This window comes from Psammomys obesus, unplaced genomic scaffold (assembly GCF_907164565.1).
Source record: "Psammomys obesus unplaced genomic scaffold, mPsaObe1.curated_primary_1811, whole genome shotgun sequence".
Taxonomy (NCBI): domain Eukaryota; kingdom Metazoa; phylum Chordata; class Mammalia; order Rodentia; family Muridae; genus Psammomys; species Psammomys obesus.
In genome coordinates this window covers 6989-23181 of record NW_026590848.1, presented here as the reverse complement: position 1 = coordinate 23181, position 16193 = coordinate 6989, and the positions used below count along the sequence as shown (strand labels likewise).

Genomic DNA, 16193 nt, shown 5'->3' with positions numbered 1-16193 from the left:
CTGAGGCCCAAGTTCAGGGAAGTTTCTCGCAGGTGTGAGCAGATTCCAGAGTGGAGCAGATGTAAACTGAGGGAGCCAAAATAAAGAATTGGTGAAAGCTAGTCAGATGATAAAAAAAAATTTAAGAGGCTGGTAACATTCACTGTTGAGGGGACTGTGGGAAAACAGACACTTCTGGATTTTTTTAATTATTAAATGATCTTATTTCATAAGTCTGGGTATTTTAACTTGCATGTATGTGTGTGTAAAATGTGTGTGTGTTAGCCTGCAGAGGCCAGAGAAGGCATCAGAGTCTCTGGAGCTGGAGTGACAGATGGTTGTGAGCCTCCACATGGGTGATGGGAATCAAACCCAGATCTTCTGGAAGAACAGCCAGTGCTCTTCACCACTGAGTCATCTCTTCAGCTCCTCTGTCCAAGTTTTATATACACATAGCCATTGACCCAAAGATTCAGACCTGGTGCTGTCCGGTCGATACATCCATACTTGCAAACAAACAGAACTGTTCAACCCAAGATATGCTGTGCTGTAAAATGTAGCATTGTCTTACAGTAGTAAACACCACCTTTTAACATGGCACCAGGACAGCGCACCGCCATGCCACTTAGAGTTTTTATCTTTACATATTAAAGTAGTTCTTTTAGGCAGACCTACAGTTTTCAATAATGCGTCTTTTGATGTGCACTGCTTTCGTTTTTTGTTTTGGTTTGTTTTTTTGGTTTGGTTTGGTTCTACATACGAACCAACAGAAGCTACAAGGAGAAAAAGAGGTCAGGGTGCTGTGAGCACAGGGTACTTCTGGGTACTCTTGGGAGCTCATTCTTAGCTCACAAAGATTTCCTTTTTTTTTTTTTCTTGATAGTTACAAACTTCCTGGCTCCTATGTGGGTGGAGGGTGTGGATAGAAACTGATGCATCAGCTTTTTTTTTTTTTTTTTTTTTTTTTTGCATATGATATATTTCCTAGATACATGATTCAGGAAAACTCTTCTTCAGTGTTTTGAGTTGTAGGCATAGCAAGCGAGCACTCCTTTGGGCCTCCTCTGTCATGCAATCCTGGAACTGAACCCAGATGACATTGATCCTCCGTCATCCGTGCCATTGTCCGGCCCTGTCAGTAAAGGTGCTAGAGGCCACTGTGGGGTCTTTCTCCCCCCACCTGGCACTTTTCTCCTGGCTCCTTCAGCTCAGCTGTCAGTGGGTGGCTTCCCACTTGGGACTGGACAACACATTTGCCCGTGTGCTGGCAGCTTTAGCCTGCAGCCCTTAGCCGACTTCTCTGCCATGAGTGGGCCACCTCCATACCTTTACCTTTAGCCTAGAGGGTGCTGAGGATTGTCCACTGCTGCCAGGAAAACTGGACTTCAGTTGCCCTGCAACCTCACCAAAACCTGGTGTTAGACCTTCATATCAGCTGCTCTTCCGGTGTGTGGTGGCTTCTTGCTGTAAACTTAAGGATGCCAGGCAGGTTTTGTTGGATGTCCTTGCTGTCCATCTGCAATTTTTTTTTTCCAGTGCTGGTAATGAGGATAGAACTCAGAGCCTTGTGCATGCTCGGAAGCTGCCCTGCCTCTGAGCTGTACTCCAGCCCCTACTCATGCTTCATAGCAAACAATTGTTCAGATGTTGTGTTTAAGTTTCTTCTCTTCATTTAGATCCTTTGTTTTGTTTGATTCTTTTCATTAGATTATGAGAAATTCTGTTATTATTACTTATTAATATATATGTGGTGCCTGTGCATAGGTATGTGTAGTCTATATGCAAGCATATACATGCCATGACACACATGCAGAGGTCAGAAGACAGCTTGCAAAAGTCCATGTTCTCCTTGCACTATGGATTCTGGGAATTAAACTCAGGTTGTCAGGTGTGTGTGTGTGTGTGTGTGTGTGTGTGTGTGTGTGTGTGCATGTGTGTGTAAAACTGAATGATTTTGGGCAACTCACAGATATTCTCAGTTTTCTTCACTGTAGGCAACAAATATAAATTCATCCATGACAGCTGGGCTACAAAGAAATGCCAGCGCTGGCACTGCTCACAGTGCCGTGGACTCCCAAACCTCCACACACACCCACGCTCATCCAAGTCATGTGGAACCATGTTATGAAGAGTCAAGAATGATAGGATACGGGGTAAGGGAGTTCTAGAGAGATTTCTCAGTGGTTAAATGCAATTGCTGTAATCCTAGCACCCACGTGATGGTTCATCTGTAACTCCAGCACCAAGGAATCTGATGAGGACACAAGGCAAGCAGGTGGCACACGTACATGCATGAAGACAAACACTTAAGTAAATAAAGAAACAGAATTTAAAGGCACAGCTACAGTTTGAGGAAGTCTGATACCCTCCTCTAGCTTTTAACAGCACCAGACAGACACGTGGTGAACATACATATATGCAGGCAAACACTTATACATATAAGTAAATAAATCTTTAAAAAAAAGAAACAAAAACAGAAAACAAACAAACAAACAAAAAAACACTTCAACTAACAGAGAAGTCAAAGGCTTATATAAGGAGGTACCTGTCTTAGGGTTCTAGTGCTGTGAAGAGACACCATGATCACGGCAATTCTTATAAAGGAAAACATTTAATTGGGGCTGGCTTACAGCTTCAGAGGTTTAGTCCATTATCATCATGGCGGGAAGGGCAGTGTAGTGTGAAGGCAGACACAGTGTTGGAGAAGGAGCTGAGAGTTCTGCATCCAGATCGCACGCAGCAGGAAAAGACTATGAGCCACTAAGCCAGACTTGAGCTTCTGAGAACTCCAAGGCCACCCCCTAGTGACACACTTCCTCCAACAAAGCCATCCCTATTTCAACAAAGCCAAACCTCCTTATAGTACCACTCCTTATGGGTCTATGGGGGCCAGTTATTCAAATCACCACAGTGCCCACAGGTGTTTCCAAAAGATGTAACTCAAGGGAGGAGACTGGTGGTTTGAATAGGAATGGTCTCCACAGACCCGTGTTTGAATGCTTGGCCCATAGGGAGTGGCTCTATGAGGAGGTGTGGCCTTGTTGGAGGAAGTATGTCACTGTGGGTGCAGGCTTTGAAGTCTGCTATGCTCAAGTTCCACCCAGTGTGGAACACAGTCTCCTGCTGCCTTTGGATCAAGATGTAGAACTCTCAGCCTCAGCACCATATCTGCCTGCACACTGCCATGTTTCCTGCCATGATGATAATGGACTAAACCTTTGAAACCTCTGAAACTGTAAGCCAGCCCAATTAAATGTTTTCCTTTATAAAAGTTGCTCTGGTCATGGTGTCTCTTCCCAGCAATGAAACCCTGACTAAGATAGAGACCCACTCTGGAAGTTGCTCATGTCAAGTATTTTGTGACAGCAATGAGAAGAGTGACTAACACACTTCCTATTCATGGGGCTGTGAAGAGCTGACTACACAGTGTTTCCTGTGGACTGTGCCCTGTCCTCAGCAGCTCAGGCACTTGTTGGAGCCTGCAGAATGGGCTGTATCATCTTGGGAGCATCTTTCCATTCTTCCTGCTGGACCGAGGTAGCTCTCTCCATGTTTCTGGGAGATCAAATTGTCATCAAGTGAGAACCAGGTGTGTGTGCTTGCCATGAGAGGCACATATGCTCTTACTTGAAGCCAGTACTGGGATAAAACAGTAGTAACTGTAGGTGCTGCCTGGATCTGGTGTTTCCAGGCTCTCAGGCTTTCATTCAAGGGACTGAAATAAAGGTCTTTTACTTTCCCCCACAAGGATCTGCATCTAACAAAGACCCTGACTTCATTATAACCTCATTTGCGCTGTGGCCTTTGCGCCTCTCTCTTTCTGGGTTTTTCTGGAAGAACAGTAGGAAAATACTCTGAAAGGGAGATCCTTTCCACTATGGTTTGAGAAGGAAAGGGGTCGTCTTATCCCAGGACCATGCCACCCACCTCATAAACATTCATACAAAACTTAATAAAAGTTTGCTTAAACTATGTCTCTTGCCTGAATTCTTTTCTTTAGGAAGACCAGAACCATGAACCCTGCACCCATATAACAGCAGGATTGTCCAAGGCAAAGAATTCAAGTGGCTTCCAAAATGTGGAAAGGACACAAAACAGAATCTTTCCTGGAGTCTTTTCAGAATCAATGCAGCTCTGACAACATCTGGATTTTCACCTGTGGGCCCCATTTTGACTTCCAGAACTAAAGATCATAGATTGCTGTATGTGGTAGGGCACTGGGTTTTTGTTGTTGTTTGGTTTGGTTTGGTTTCAGGGCTAGGTACTGAATCTAATGCATTGTGAATGATAGGTGGGCGTTCGATCATTGAGCTACAACTTTTACCCTTCTAAATTAAAAAAAAAATTACATTTATCTAATTTTTTCTACTTATTTGTGTTCCACAGAGTGTGTTTGGAGGTTAGAAGACACTTTTCAGGAATCAGTTCTCTCCCTCCACCAATGTGGATCCCAGGGCTTGAACTCAGGTTGCCAGGCTCAGTGACAGGTACCTACCTTTACCTACTGAGCCACACTGCCCACTGTGGTGGCTACTCTTGGCTGTCAACTTGACTACATCTGGAATGAACTACAATCCAGAAATGGAGGGCACACCTGTGAGAGAATTTTTACTTGGTTTGAAGTGAGTGAATTCACTTCTAGTCTGGACCTTTGAGGTAGGAAGACACACACCTTTAATTGGCTCTTCAGGCAGGAAGACGAATGCCTTCAATCCAGCTCTTGAGGTGGGAAGACATACCTTTAATCTGGGCCACCCTTTCTGCTGGGAGTCCATATAAGGATGTAGAAGAGTGGTTCTCAACCTTCCTGATGCTGCTGATTCTTTAATACAGGTCGTTATGTTGTGGTGACCCCCAACCATAAAATCATTGTTACTTCATTACTAATTTTGCTTCTGTTAAGAATTGCAATGTAAATATCTGATATTCAGGATATCTGATACTTTATCCCCGTGAAAGGGTAATTTGACCCTCAAAGGGGTTGAGACCCACAGGTTAAGAAAAGCTTTTGCTCCTTGTTTGTTTGCCCTTCCCTTTCTAGCACATCCATTTCTTCACTGGCATTAGAGCCTACTTCTTCAGGATTCCAGAATATACTGAAGACCAGCTAAGACATCCAGCCTCACAGATGAGCAACTACTGGATTCTTGGACCTTTTTTTCACAGCCAGGCATTATTGGATTAGCTGGACAGAAGCCTGTAAGCCATTTCAATAAATCCCGTGTGTGTGTGTGTGTATGTGTGTGTAGAGAGAGAGAGAGAGAGAGAGAGAGATTCATTCTGTAAGTTCTATCACTACTCTAGAGAACCCTCACTCAGACACCCTCTGCTTAACACTGTTTTATTCTTGAGACATAGTTTCCCTGAGTTGTTCAGGCCAGCCTTGGACTTCCTCTATAGCACAAACAGCTTTGAGTTCTCTATCCTTCTTCGGCCTCCAGGAGCTCCTGCTATAGGCCATTGCCAGCAGGCCTGGCTTACTAGCATTATTTTAAACCACTGCTTTTGTGTCACCCCATTAATAGAAAACCATTGTGGTATAGTCATTGGATAACCCAAAACAAGTTGTCAGCGTAAGCGCTGCCAGTGATATCTGCAGAAAGCCATTGATTTTGAGTGTAGCCCAACCTTTGTCTCAATACACCAAGCCAATACAGGTAGAATTCAAAAGCAGGATCTAGGGATCATTGGCTTCAGGAAGCCTTAAAATGGACGGAGCAGCTAACTATTAATTTTGTGTGTGTGTAAGTTACCCTGCCCCGCAGAAACCTTCAGATTTCAATGCTGGTTGCCCTTCTCAGAACCTGCTCTGTTCTTGCAACTGCTTCATTTCTGTATTGTTCTATTTTCCCTGTTCAAATAAACTCCATTTGCTATGATAGGCCTAAGAAATTCTTCCTTTCCTCAACACAATTACATCAATAATTAAATATGAAAGGTATGGCTTGTCGGACCAGATTTGTTTAAACTCCAGCCATGTGCCATTCATGAGAGGAATTGTTGCTAGATAATTCCACCAGAGCACACACGAACACTGGTGTACCGCCAGCCAGTGGATGAGTGGGGAACTTGCCCAGATCATGCAGCCCTGAGCCCCTCCATTCTTCACCTTTTATACACAAACACCACATCCTGGTAGGCACGCTTCAGTTACCAAGAACAGTGAGTAAAAAGTGACAATACAGAAGCCAAAAGGCAAGCTTAATACATTTAGGGACTTCCCCAATCCTTGAACTACAGAGTAGGTCTTTGATGGATTAATTCTTTGTTCTTGTCTTGGCAGTTTGCTGGGGCCTACGTGCTGGGTCTAAGGTCAGAATGGTGCCTGTCACATGTCGTCTGTTGTGTTAAGGGCTTGGGCCTGTTACAGTATATTTAAAACAAAATGACACTTGAATGGCTATGAAAACCTGTAGTCTCCGTTAACTGAAGTGTAACAAGCCACCCTCAATTCAGTGACCTGCAGTAGTAGCCATTTCAGTTGCTCCTGATGCATCGGGTCAGTGATTTGACCTGCATTCTGCTAGGCGGGTCAGCCATCTCCACTGGGGCATCTCAGCAGAGTTAATACCGCTGGCATTAGGCTACCTCCTCACACTCATCCCCTAGTCCTCAAGGATGCTAGCCCAGATTTCTGCACAGGGGGGCAGCAGTGTGCCGGATGATAGGCTCAGCAGTTACAAATCTCTGGAACCAGCTTTGGAAACCCAGTGTGTTGATTATAGGAGCCAGAGGGACCAAGGACACCAGGAGAACATGGCCCACAGGAACAACTAAGCAGGGCCCATAGGGGCTCACAGAGACTGAAGCAGCGGTCATGGAGCCTGCATGGGTCTGCACTAGATCCCCTGCATATACGTTATGGTTGTTAGCTTGGGGTTTTTTGTTGTTTTTTTTTTAAGATTTATTTATTTTATGTCCTAGCTTGGGGTTTTTTTGTGACTCCTAACAGTGAAAGTTGCAGGTGTCTCTGACTATTTTGCCTGTGCTTAGGACACTTTTCCTTCTACTGGATTGCCTTGTCCAGCTTTGATATGAGGGTTTGTGCCTAGTTTTATTGCATCTTGTTATGCTGTGCCTGGTTGATATCCCTGGGAGGGCTGCTCTGTTCTGAAGGGAAACAGAGGAACAGTGGCTGGGGGCGGGGGCTGCAAGGAGGGGAGGGAGAGGAAACTGCAGTTGGGATGTATTGTAGGAGAGAAGAATAAATAAGAAAAAATTAAAAAAAAAAAAAAAAAAGCAATGTACCTAAAAAGAAAGAAAAATAAATTCCAATTTGTAACTGGTTACCTTTTTTTTTTTTTTTTCGGTGGTGGGGACGGTCAAACAGGGTTTCTCTGTGTAGCCTTGGCTGTCCTGGACTCACTCTGTAGACCAGGCTGGCCTCGAACTCACAGAGATCCGCCTGCCTCTGCCTCTTGAGTGCTGGGATTACAGGCATGTGTCACCACACCCTGGTTACCTTTTTTGCATCTGTCCTGAAGTTGGACAAGTCTGAGTGTATTGAGTCCGGCTCCTGTGGGGTTGATGCTCTTTGCACGCAAATAGAATCAGCACTGATGTCCAGCAGGCATTGTTGTAGTCTGATTGCTTGTGTGCTACTTGAGAAATACCCTGCACAGTTAGGACTACAGACCTGAGCTGTGTTGTGAGAATACAATACCAGACTCTGGGTTTGGCTTGCGTTTCCCCCCTACTCACTAGCACAGTTCATGGGGTATTCCTTTTATTCACAGAAAGCTATTTGTTCTTAAATACTTGCTGAGTCTATTAAAGGGGATATACATAAAGAAAGGGAGACAGACGGACCAATGAGGTCTGAGCTGCTGACACAGTAGCTCAATCTATCAACAGACATGTTCAGCCAAACCTGGAGGCATCTAGAGGTCTGTGTGTGCCACGCAATCCAGGGGGTAGAGCAAGACCCCACCCAGCAAGCAGGAAGACCTTGATGGGCTAGGAGTCCTGGGAAGATGCTATTTACTTCTGATTCTGTGGCACAAATAAGCTCCTGCAGACAGGGAAAAGGTGGCACCTGGGGCAGCCCGATGTTTGATCTTGATTATTAACTTGATGGGATTTACAATCACCATGGAAACAAGCTTCCAGGCATGTCTGTGAGGGAGTTTCTAGTTAATTGAGCTGGGAAGGCCCACACTCATGTGGGTGGCAGGAGTCTGTGAGCTGAGGTTTCAGGCTGAGTGAAAGGAGAACAGGAGCTGAGCACCAGCGCCGCCTCACTCGGCCTCCTGATTGTTAATCCCACGCAACTGGCTGCCTCACGCTCTTGACAGCACGACTTCCCCACCACGAGAGGAAGTGTCTCCCCTTCAGAGCTCCCTCAAACCGGGAGCCAAAATAAATCCTTTTTGTCCCAGCAACAGGCAAAGCAGCAAGTACAAATAGGTAAGATGTAGAGAGTAAAATAGACCAAGGATCAGGGTCCAGAAGGCCCCGATCAATAAGGACTGATCGGTGCCAGAAAACCAATCAGTCCTTATTGGACTGGGAGGGGAACTGGTGAGGTTTTGACACTGAAGCCATCCAGATAAAAGGAGGCCTGCCCGTGATACCCTAGAATGGTGTTTTACCTACACAGTAGAGGGCATCTCTGATGATGATGAGACAATGGCATCTTAGCTTCCGATTCGTATCTCCAAGTTCTACTTCTAGCCTCACCTCATTGTATCGCATCCATTAAAATACAGGGTGAATACCATTCTGTCCTCTGTAGTATGTACCAGAACATCTGCTGGTTTGAAAGTAGCTGCCCCCCTCCCCACCCCCCAGTGTGACTTCACCCCTCCTTCTGTTTAACAGCACCCAAAGCAGACCTAACACATCATAGATCCCCGTGTGGCCGGGGCTTGGTTTTTGTAGATGGGAAACATATTGAAGGTAGTTTGAGTTATTTAGGCACCAAACAATGTTCTAGGAGGAAATGCATCAATAAATGTTTAGCTTAAATGTGCTCAAAAAAGAATCAGATGGAGAGAGGCGTAGAAGGGGCGAAGGGTGGTGGACAGGTAACAAGAGACTCCCTGTCAGGAGGGTGTAGTATCTGTCAAAGTTTTGGCTTACCCCACTGGAGTCTGAGAAGTAGAGACGCTGCTATGCCAGGCTGCAGACCAGGGCAGGGGGCATGAAAGCCCCGGAGGGAGACACTAGAAAGCCTTCTATTCTGTAGTCTGTATCCTGGGGTCAGAGGCCTGAGACACCTTCTTCTCCCTCACCGCTCATTTCTACAGTTCACTCCCTTTCAATTTTCCCAAGAATTCTGAGTCCCGGAGGGCAGGTGGTCATTGTCCATCCCACCCACTGTTTCCTCATTCTCATACTAGGTTTCCTGGCCCAGAACACCGTGGCTGAGGAGCCTCTAGTCTGGCAGGCTAGGACCCCCTGGACCATCTTCACCTGGAGCATTCTTCACACGTGTGGCTTAAAACACGCAAGGGTGGGGATTGTGGGTTTGTGGCGGCGCCCATCGTGGAATTCAAGCTCCGAGGGAGGAGAGGAGAGTTTGACGCTAACCTGAGCTACAAAGCATGTTGCTCAACATCCTGGATTACAAAGTGATTTCTTGTTTCAAAAACCAAAACCAAAACCAGATAAAAATCCAAACAAGGCATGCAAGTATGGTGAAATTCTGGCCCTGGTTCAAGTCCCAGTGGAGGGGCAAAGAGCTCACTCAGAGCAGTGCTGGGCACCTCTTTTCTGCTCCGTGTTGGGGTTGCCTCAGCTGGACCGGGCCTTGTACCTGCGGCCGCGACTCAGGCAGGGCAGTGCAGGCTTGATGTCAGTGCTCCTGAGAAGGCTCCTGTGTGCTCACTGTCCCACGAAGCGGGTCTGTTCTGAGGCTTTAACCCCTGATGGGGAGAGCCCGCCTCTTCGGTGCACGGAGGCAGGGCAGGCGGGCTCAGACACAAGAGCCACACCGCAGGGTGGCGGCTGGGGGCGGGGGAGTTGCCCGGTTCTTTGACCTCCAGGACGCTAAGTAATGAGGTGGCCCACAGGAGGCTCAGCAGACAGCACCTCTCCAGCTGGCAGATTGGCTATCGACACGTTGTGGGCAGAAGAGTCCTGCCTTCCCGTCATGGAGCGCCGCGTGAGAGTCAAGTCTTGGGTAGAAGAGAATCGGGCCTCTTTCCAGCCCCCGGTTTGCAACAAGCTTATGTGAGTCCCCAGAACCCCGTGACTACCAGCCAGCCCTTTTCTTAGTCCTCTTCCCCTCCCCCCTCTTCCTGAACCGTCCCCTCCTCCCCCAGCCCTGAGTTCCCCACACCCAGAAGCGTGCAGAAGAGGGTCTGCCATCCTCTTGGTGCTTTGGGGGCGCGAGAGGACTGGCTGCTTCAGGTTTCACTACGCCAGTCTGTTCCTCTTTCTGGAGAGGACAGTGGAGATTGTGGCCCTGATTTCCGACACTGGCTTGAGTGTCTCTGAGGCTGTGAGAGATGAGGCGGCAGGGTGTGACACTCCTTCCATGACTGAAAGCAATGTTCCAACCCAAAGCGGATCCCATGCACCTTGGGAAAAGCATGACTTTCAACGCCCCAGACTAGAACTTAGGGCCTGGAGATAGTCAAACCACACACCTCGACCCTGGCAAACCCTGAAGCCGTGGCGTCAGAGGATCAGCTTCTTTGGCTGGTGAGTGTGTGTGTGTTTCCATAGCTCAGGCTGGCCTTAACTCACTATGTAGCTAAGGGTGGGCTTGAACTTCCAGTCTTCTTCTTGCTTCTATCTCCCAAGTGTAAGAAATACAGCTGTACCACCACACCCTGTTTCGGAGGTGCTGGTGTGGAAATCAGGGCTTCATGAATGCTGGGCAACCACTTTTCCAAACTGAGCTGCATCCCTAGCCACGGGGATTCTTAATTCAAGGCTCCAGGCCATACCCACAAACACCAGGCCTCCTCTATCTGCAGCACGGACTGAGCTGTTCATGCCGTGCCATCTCAGACTTCCCTCCATCACCCCTCTCCCCTCCCTCGATTCCACAGCTGAGCCTCTTGTACCACCACCCCAGACCCAGCATCCCCACATATGTGTGTCTAAAAGTCATTTCCAATGGGTGGTGTTTCACCCAGACAGCCACAGCGGCTTACCCCCTGACAGGAAGATTAGACCAAGTGCCTTCACATCATCTCACTGAATTCTCGCAGGAGCCCTCATGGGGTGGGATTTAATAAGTAACCTTCCCAATCACAGAGCTAGTGAGGGGCAGAGTCCACATGCAAGCCCAGGAACAGTTTGACTACAAAGTCCACACACACACACACACACACACACACACACACACACACACACGCTTGGTCCCTGCACAATACCCCCATAGCTAACCGTCACGGGCCCTTGGAACCGTCTTTCTTCTATCACTGCTGTCTCCACCAGTTTGGAACTCTATCATTTTTGCCCCTTTCACCTCCTTTATCCCTGTCTGTAGTCTCTCATTCACACTAATCTTCCTCCTTTCAGTCCCGCGGCCACTTCTCTGTTTCCATCCACATCAGCCTGGTCAGTGGTGACCAACCTGCCTCCAGCCATCCCTCTAGGATCCTAATGTCAATCATCACGACCACAGGCTCCCCCTTTATTCAGTCAGCAGATATCTGCTGAGCACCGCGGTGCTCTGGACATTGGGGATATGGCAGACTGACAAAATGCCTTCCCTGTAGAACTGAAATTGTGTTGAGAGGGGATGCCAATCAATAAGAACACACCTGTGGGGGTGACCCTCCATCAGCAGGAGGTCCGAGTTTTCTTGCTGAGCCTGGGCCATGCATGGTCCTAGCTAGCTTCTTTGGTGCTTTGCTAGTATCTGTGGTGTTCCTCGGTTTCAAATGCATAAACCCAGTATTCACTTTCATCTTCACAGACCCTCTCCTGTTGTGAGCCTTCATGTCTAAACCCCAGCTCATAAAACCTCACCTACATTGCACTCAAAAAATCAGAAGGCAGCTGGAACTGTCCCTCCCTCCTGGTCAGGACTCCTGTTTCTCTCTCCTGTGTCCCATCACACTTGGCCCCTACTATATTACCACGGTACAAGGCCCTGTCAGAGTGGCAGGCTCTGAGTGAGGTTCACACCCTGCTCTCACACACTACATGAAGATGAAGGGTAGCAACAGCCCTGTTTCCAAATAAGTCCACCTTCTGAGGTCCTGGGGTTAGGACACCAATATCGAAATTTGGAGCAGTGTAGGGATTCAGACTGTAGCACCCTCAGAATGTTGAGAAGCTGCCGAAGGACTCTGAACACAGGAAAATGGTCTGGCTTGTGCATTCTGACTGGAGGCTGTGGTGGGAGGAGATATAGTTCGCAAGTGGACTTGTTTGAGAACTTTCTGTATGTGCTCTAAGTATCTCAGTTAAGTCTGTTAATAAAAGGCAAGAAAATAATAGCTGAAGGAATGGGTCCATGGGAAGGGCACTGGATCAAAGCCTGAAGACCTAAATTGACACTCAAAAGTTATCTTCTGACCTCCACACTTACAGCCTATAAGACCATCACTGAGAGAAGCCAGGGCAGGAACCTGGAGGCAGGAACCATAGATAGGGTACTGCTTGTTGGCTTGCTCTCCATGGCTTGCTCAGCATGCTTTCTCATAGATCCCAGGACTACCAGCCCAGGGATGGCACTACTCATCCCATATCAATCAAGAAAATCATCAGTCATAGGCCGATCTGGCTTTTCTCAATTGAGGTTTTCTTTTCTCAAGTGACATAAAACTACTTAGCACACAAATACATTAAAAAAAAAAAACAGTTATGAAATGAATTAAAGCTGCCACTCCAGATGAGGAGAGTAAACCCCAGGAAAGTCAACTAAGATACCCAAGATTGCCATAAAGCTGAGTAGCTCTTAGGAGGCTTGCCTGTGTTTCTGAACCTGTCAGACACAGGTCTCCTTCCCTGCTGGATGTCATAGTTTCCTGAGTATAGCCCACAGTGCTGGAGAATCTCACAAGCAGACAGGTTGAGGGCTCCTCTTTGTTCTGCTGTCTTTGAAATCTGAAGCAACGGCCCTGTGACCATAGGGAGTGATGCTCCACCATGCTGCTTCTTTGTTGGTCTGAAGACACGCAGACAATTACACACAGAGACATGTAAATAAATGAGGAATGCAGACACACAATCACACACAGAGACATGTGATTGCATGAGGAACAACATGGGCATGAGGAAGGCCTGATCTTCTCCCAGATGCATGTACCAGACCTCTTCCTACCCCCACAGCTCCCTGATTTCCACTCCCCCTTGTTCCCAGGAGCTGATTCAGATCCTGTTCTTGTCTTTCCACTGCAGGCATCAGGAGCAGCTCAAAATCATGTTCGTCGGAGGCCCCAATACCAGGAAGGACTATCACATTGAGGAGGGTGAGGAGGTAGGTCGAGGCTGCTTGCCCTTGCCACCTGCTGCTGCTGGGGGTGTGTGGGGGGGCAGACACTTCCTAGGACTAGACTGAGTGGCCCAGAGAAAAGCAAACATGACTTACAAGAAGGGAAATTGCTGTCATAGAACTGGGGTGCCTGCCTTGTGCCCACTAAACTCTTTTGGGGGGGCTTTGGGGTCTCCACTTTCATGGACACATGGTGGTCTATATTGACGGTCCCTCTCCTTCAACAGGAATATATATGATTGCTGCCCCTCCCCCATACGAGACACAAACTCTGAGGGATTTTATTTTACTGTGATCCCAGAAGCCAGGTTCTCCCTTTCCTTCATATAAGGAGCAAATTGTCCAAGGACACAAAAAGGTGGAAGGGAAATGGAGGATGGAAACAAGAGAGAAAGGGCATGGGTGGTGCTGAAGGATTTGGGACCACATGGGTCCTTTTTACTACTAGAGGGGACAAGTCCTGAGTTACTAGGGCTCCTATGACTTCAGTCTGGAGACTGAAGTCTGTGCTTCTCTACTTGCTTACCAAAGCTACATAAAAAAGCACAAGTTGAGTGTGATGGTGCACACCTGTAATCCAAGCACTCAGAAGGGGAGGCAAAGAGGGTCAAATGTTCAAGGATAGCCTAGGATGCAAAATGAGAATTTATCCTGAAGAGGAGGAGGAGGAAAAGGAGGAGGAAGAGGAGGAAAAGAAGGAGGAGAAAGAGAAGGAAGAAAAGGAAGAGGAAGAGGAGGAGGAGAAGGAGATTGTTGTGGGAGATTAAACTAAGGAGAAGAAGGAAGAGGAGGAGGAGGAGACCTCTCCTGGGAGACACAGACAGATCCCAGCAGTATATATCAGAATGTGGTGGAAAAGGATCATTGTAAAGTGCCCGTATTTTCTGGAAGACCTGGTTCTGGGGTTTGAATCTCCACCCCCATCACTGACATGCCCCACACCAACCTGAGTGCTTACTGTGAACCTTGAGAACTGCTCTGTCAGCACATCCAGAGAGAGAAAGAGAGAGAGAGAGAGAGTTGGGCACCAGAACAGCAGGCAGAGGGCAATGGGCCTGCAGCGGTGGTGTGAGCTGAGCAAACCAGTTCCACAAACCTTGACCTTCTCCTGGCCATTGAACACCTCCCAGAAAACTGGTTTCCTGTGACAAAAAAAGATTTTAAAAAATCTAAAACTACAAAGTGGAGCTGGGTCAGAGCTGAGTGGTGGCAGTGAGAGGCCCAGCTTACCTTTCCTGCTGGCCTCCTCAGCCCCATCTCCACTCGACAGTTAGGCCTGCTGTCAGTGTCCAGCCTGCTGTCCCCCATCTATCCTTCTTCAATGCCCATGCTCATCTCTGGGTTCTCTCTGTGCTGCTCAGGTGGATGTGTGTCTGTGCCAGCTGGTTTTTATGTCAACTTGACACAAGTTAGAGTCATTGGAAAGGAGGGAGCCTCAATTGAAATAGGGCCTCCGTAAGGTCTGGCAAGCCAGATCTTTTCTTAATTAGTTGGAGGGCCCAGGCTATTGTGGGTAGTGCCATCCTTGGGCTGGCAGTCCTAGGTTCTAAAAAAAAAAAAAAAAAAGAAAAGAAAAGCAGGCTGAGCAAGCCATGAAGAGCCAGCCAGTAAGCAGCACCCCTCCACGGCCTCTGCACTAGCTCCTGCCTCCAGGTTCCTGCCCTGTTTGAGTCCTGTCCTGACTCTCTTCAGTGATGAAGTAATATGGAAGCAAAAGCCAAATAAACCCTTCCTTCCCAAGTTGCTTTGGTCATGGTGTCTCATCACAACGTCTATAGTAAAACAGTGTCCCTGAGTCCCGGGGACAGTCCATATTGTGATTCATCTGAGCTAGGCTGGCTTCAGTGTGCAGGGACCCTTGGAGGCTGAGGGAAGTCTGGCTGAGGTAGGTTTGTGAGATTTGGACCTACTGTCTGGTAGGAGGGCGGGGATTGGTACCTCTCCAGTCCCTGGGCGGAGGCTCAGCATCCTCTCTGTCCTTCCCTGTCCCCACCCATAGCTTGAGCAGTCACTCTGGCTGATGTTTAAAGCATATCTAGCCCTGGCTCGGCTGGGTTGGATTTCCCTCCTGGCTGAGCTCTGGCCTCTGCAACAGCCCTTAGGTGCCCTGGACCCACTTACCACTCAGACCCCACTTCATTCTTTCTCTGGCCATTGCCAAGAATGAGGGCAATTGGCTGGGAAGAAGACATTTCTCTGGCTAGATGTGTGACTAAACAGGCCCTATCCTGGACCCTCAACCTGCAGTGTTTAGGCCTATAGCTCTGCCTGTGGAAAAAGGCGATGTGTGCAGAGTAGGTACTTAATAGGTGTGGGTCCTTACCTGTCACTGGCTCGTCTGCCAGTGAGGCCTTTCCAGGTCACAGAAGAGAAGCCAGACACAATTTAATATCTGTGTGAGCTGGCACACTTAATCTTCCAGCTAGCCCTAGGCCTCAAACATTTATTTCCCAAGGAGCATAATTCCTTTTGGATTGCCATGGGCTATTTTCTGCTGTCAGGGCTATGTCCTCTGCTGCAGGCCTGGCCCACCCCTCATCACATGGAAGGCCATGGGGCAGGGAGCAAGGCAGAAAAATTCCACTGCTGCCATCTAGTTTTGATCAATGGCTGTTACTACCTCTTTGTCAGCCTGGAAAAGGCTTGAATCTGGCCCCTTTCCGCCCAAGTTTCTCTGATATTTGCAGGGTCTGGAGACCCTAGCTCCTCCCCATAGCTCTGAGGTCCTCTTCTACCATGAAAGGACCCAAGGCTTATACTGAGGACTGAACACACACACACACACACACACACACACACACACACACACACACAC

General features: G+C 47.8%; 1 protein-coding gene across 1 annotated transcript in view; it reads left to right on the top strand.

Annotated features, from left to right (window-relative positions):
- Positions 1 to 9671: 9671 nt before the first annotated feature.
- The window catches only part of Haao (3-hydroxyanthranilate 3,4-dioxygenase), a gene marked incomplete at its 3' end in the record, with an annotated part of 12027 nt that continues 5505 nt past the window's right edge, over positions 9672 to 16193 (top strand). Inside the window, 3 exon segments of the mRNA XM_055609134.1 lie at positions 9672 to 9823; positions 9993 to 10152; positions 13285 to 13363. Coding sequence (XP_055465109.1) covers positions 10073 to 10152; positions 13285 to 13363 — 159 coding nt within the window.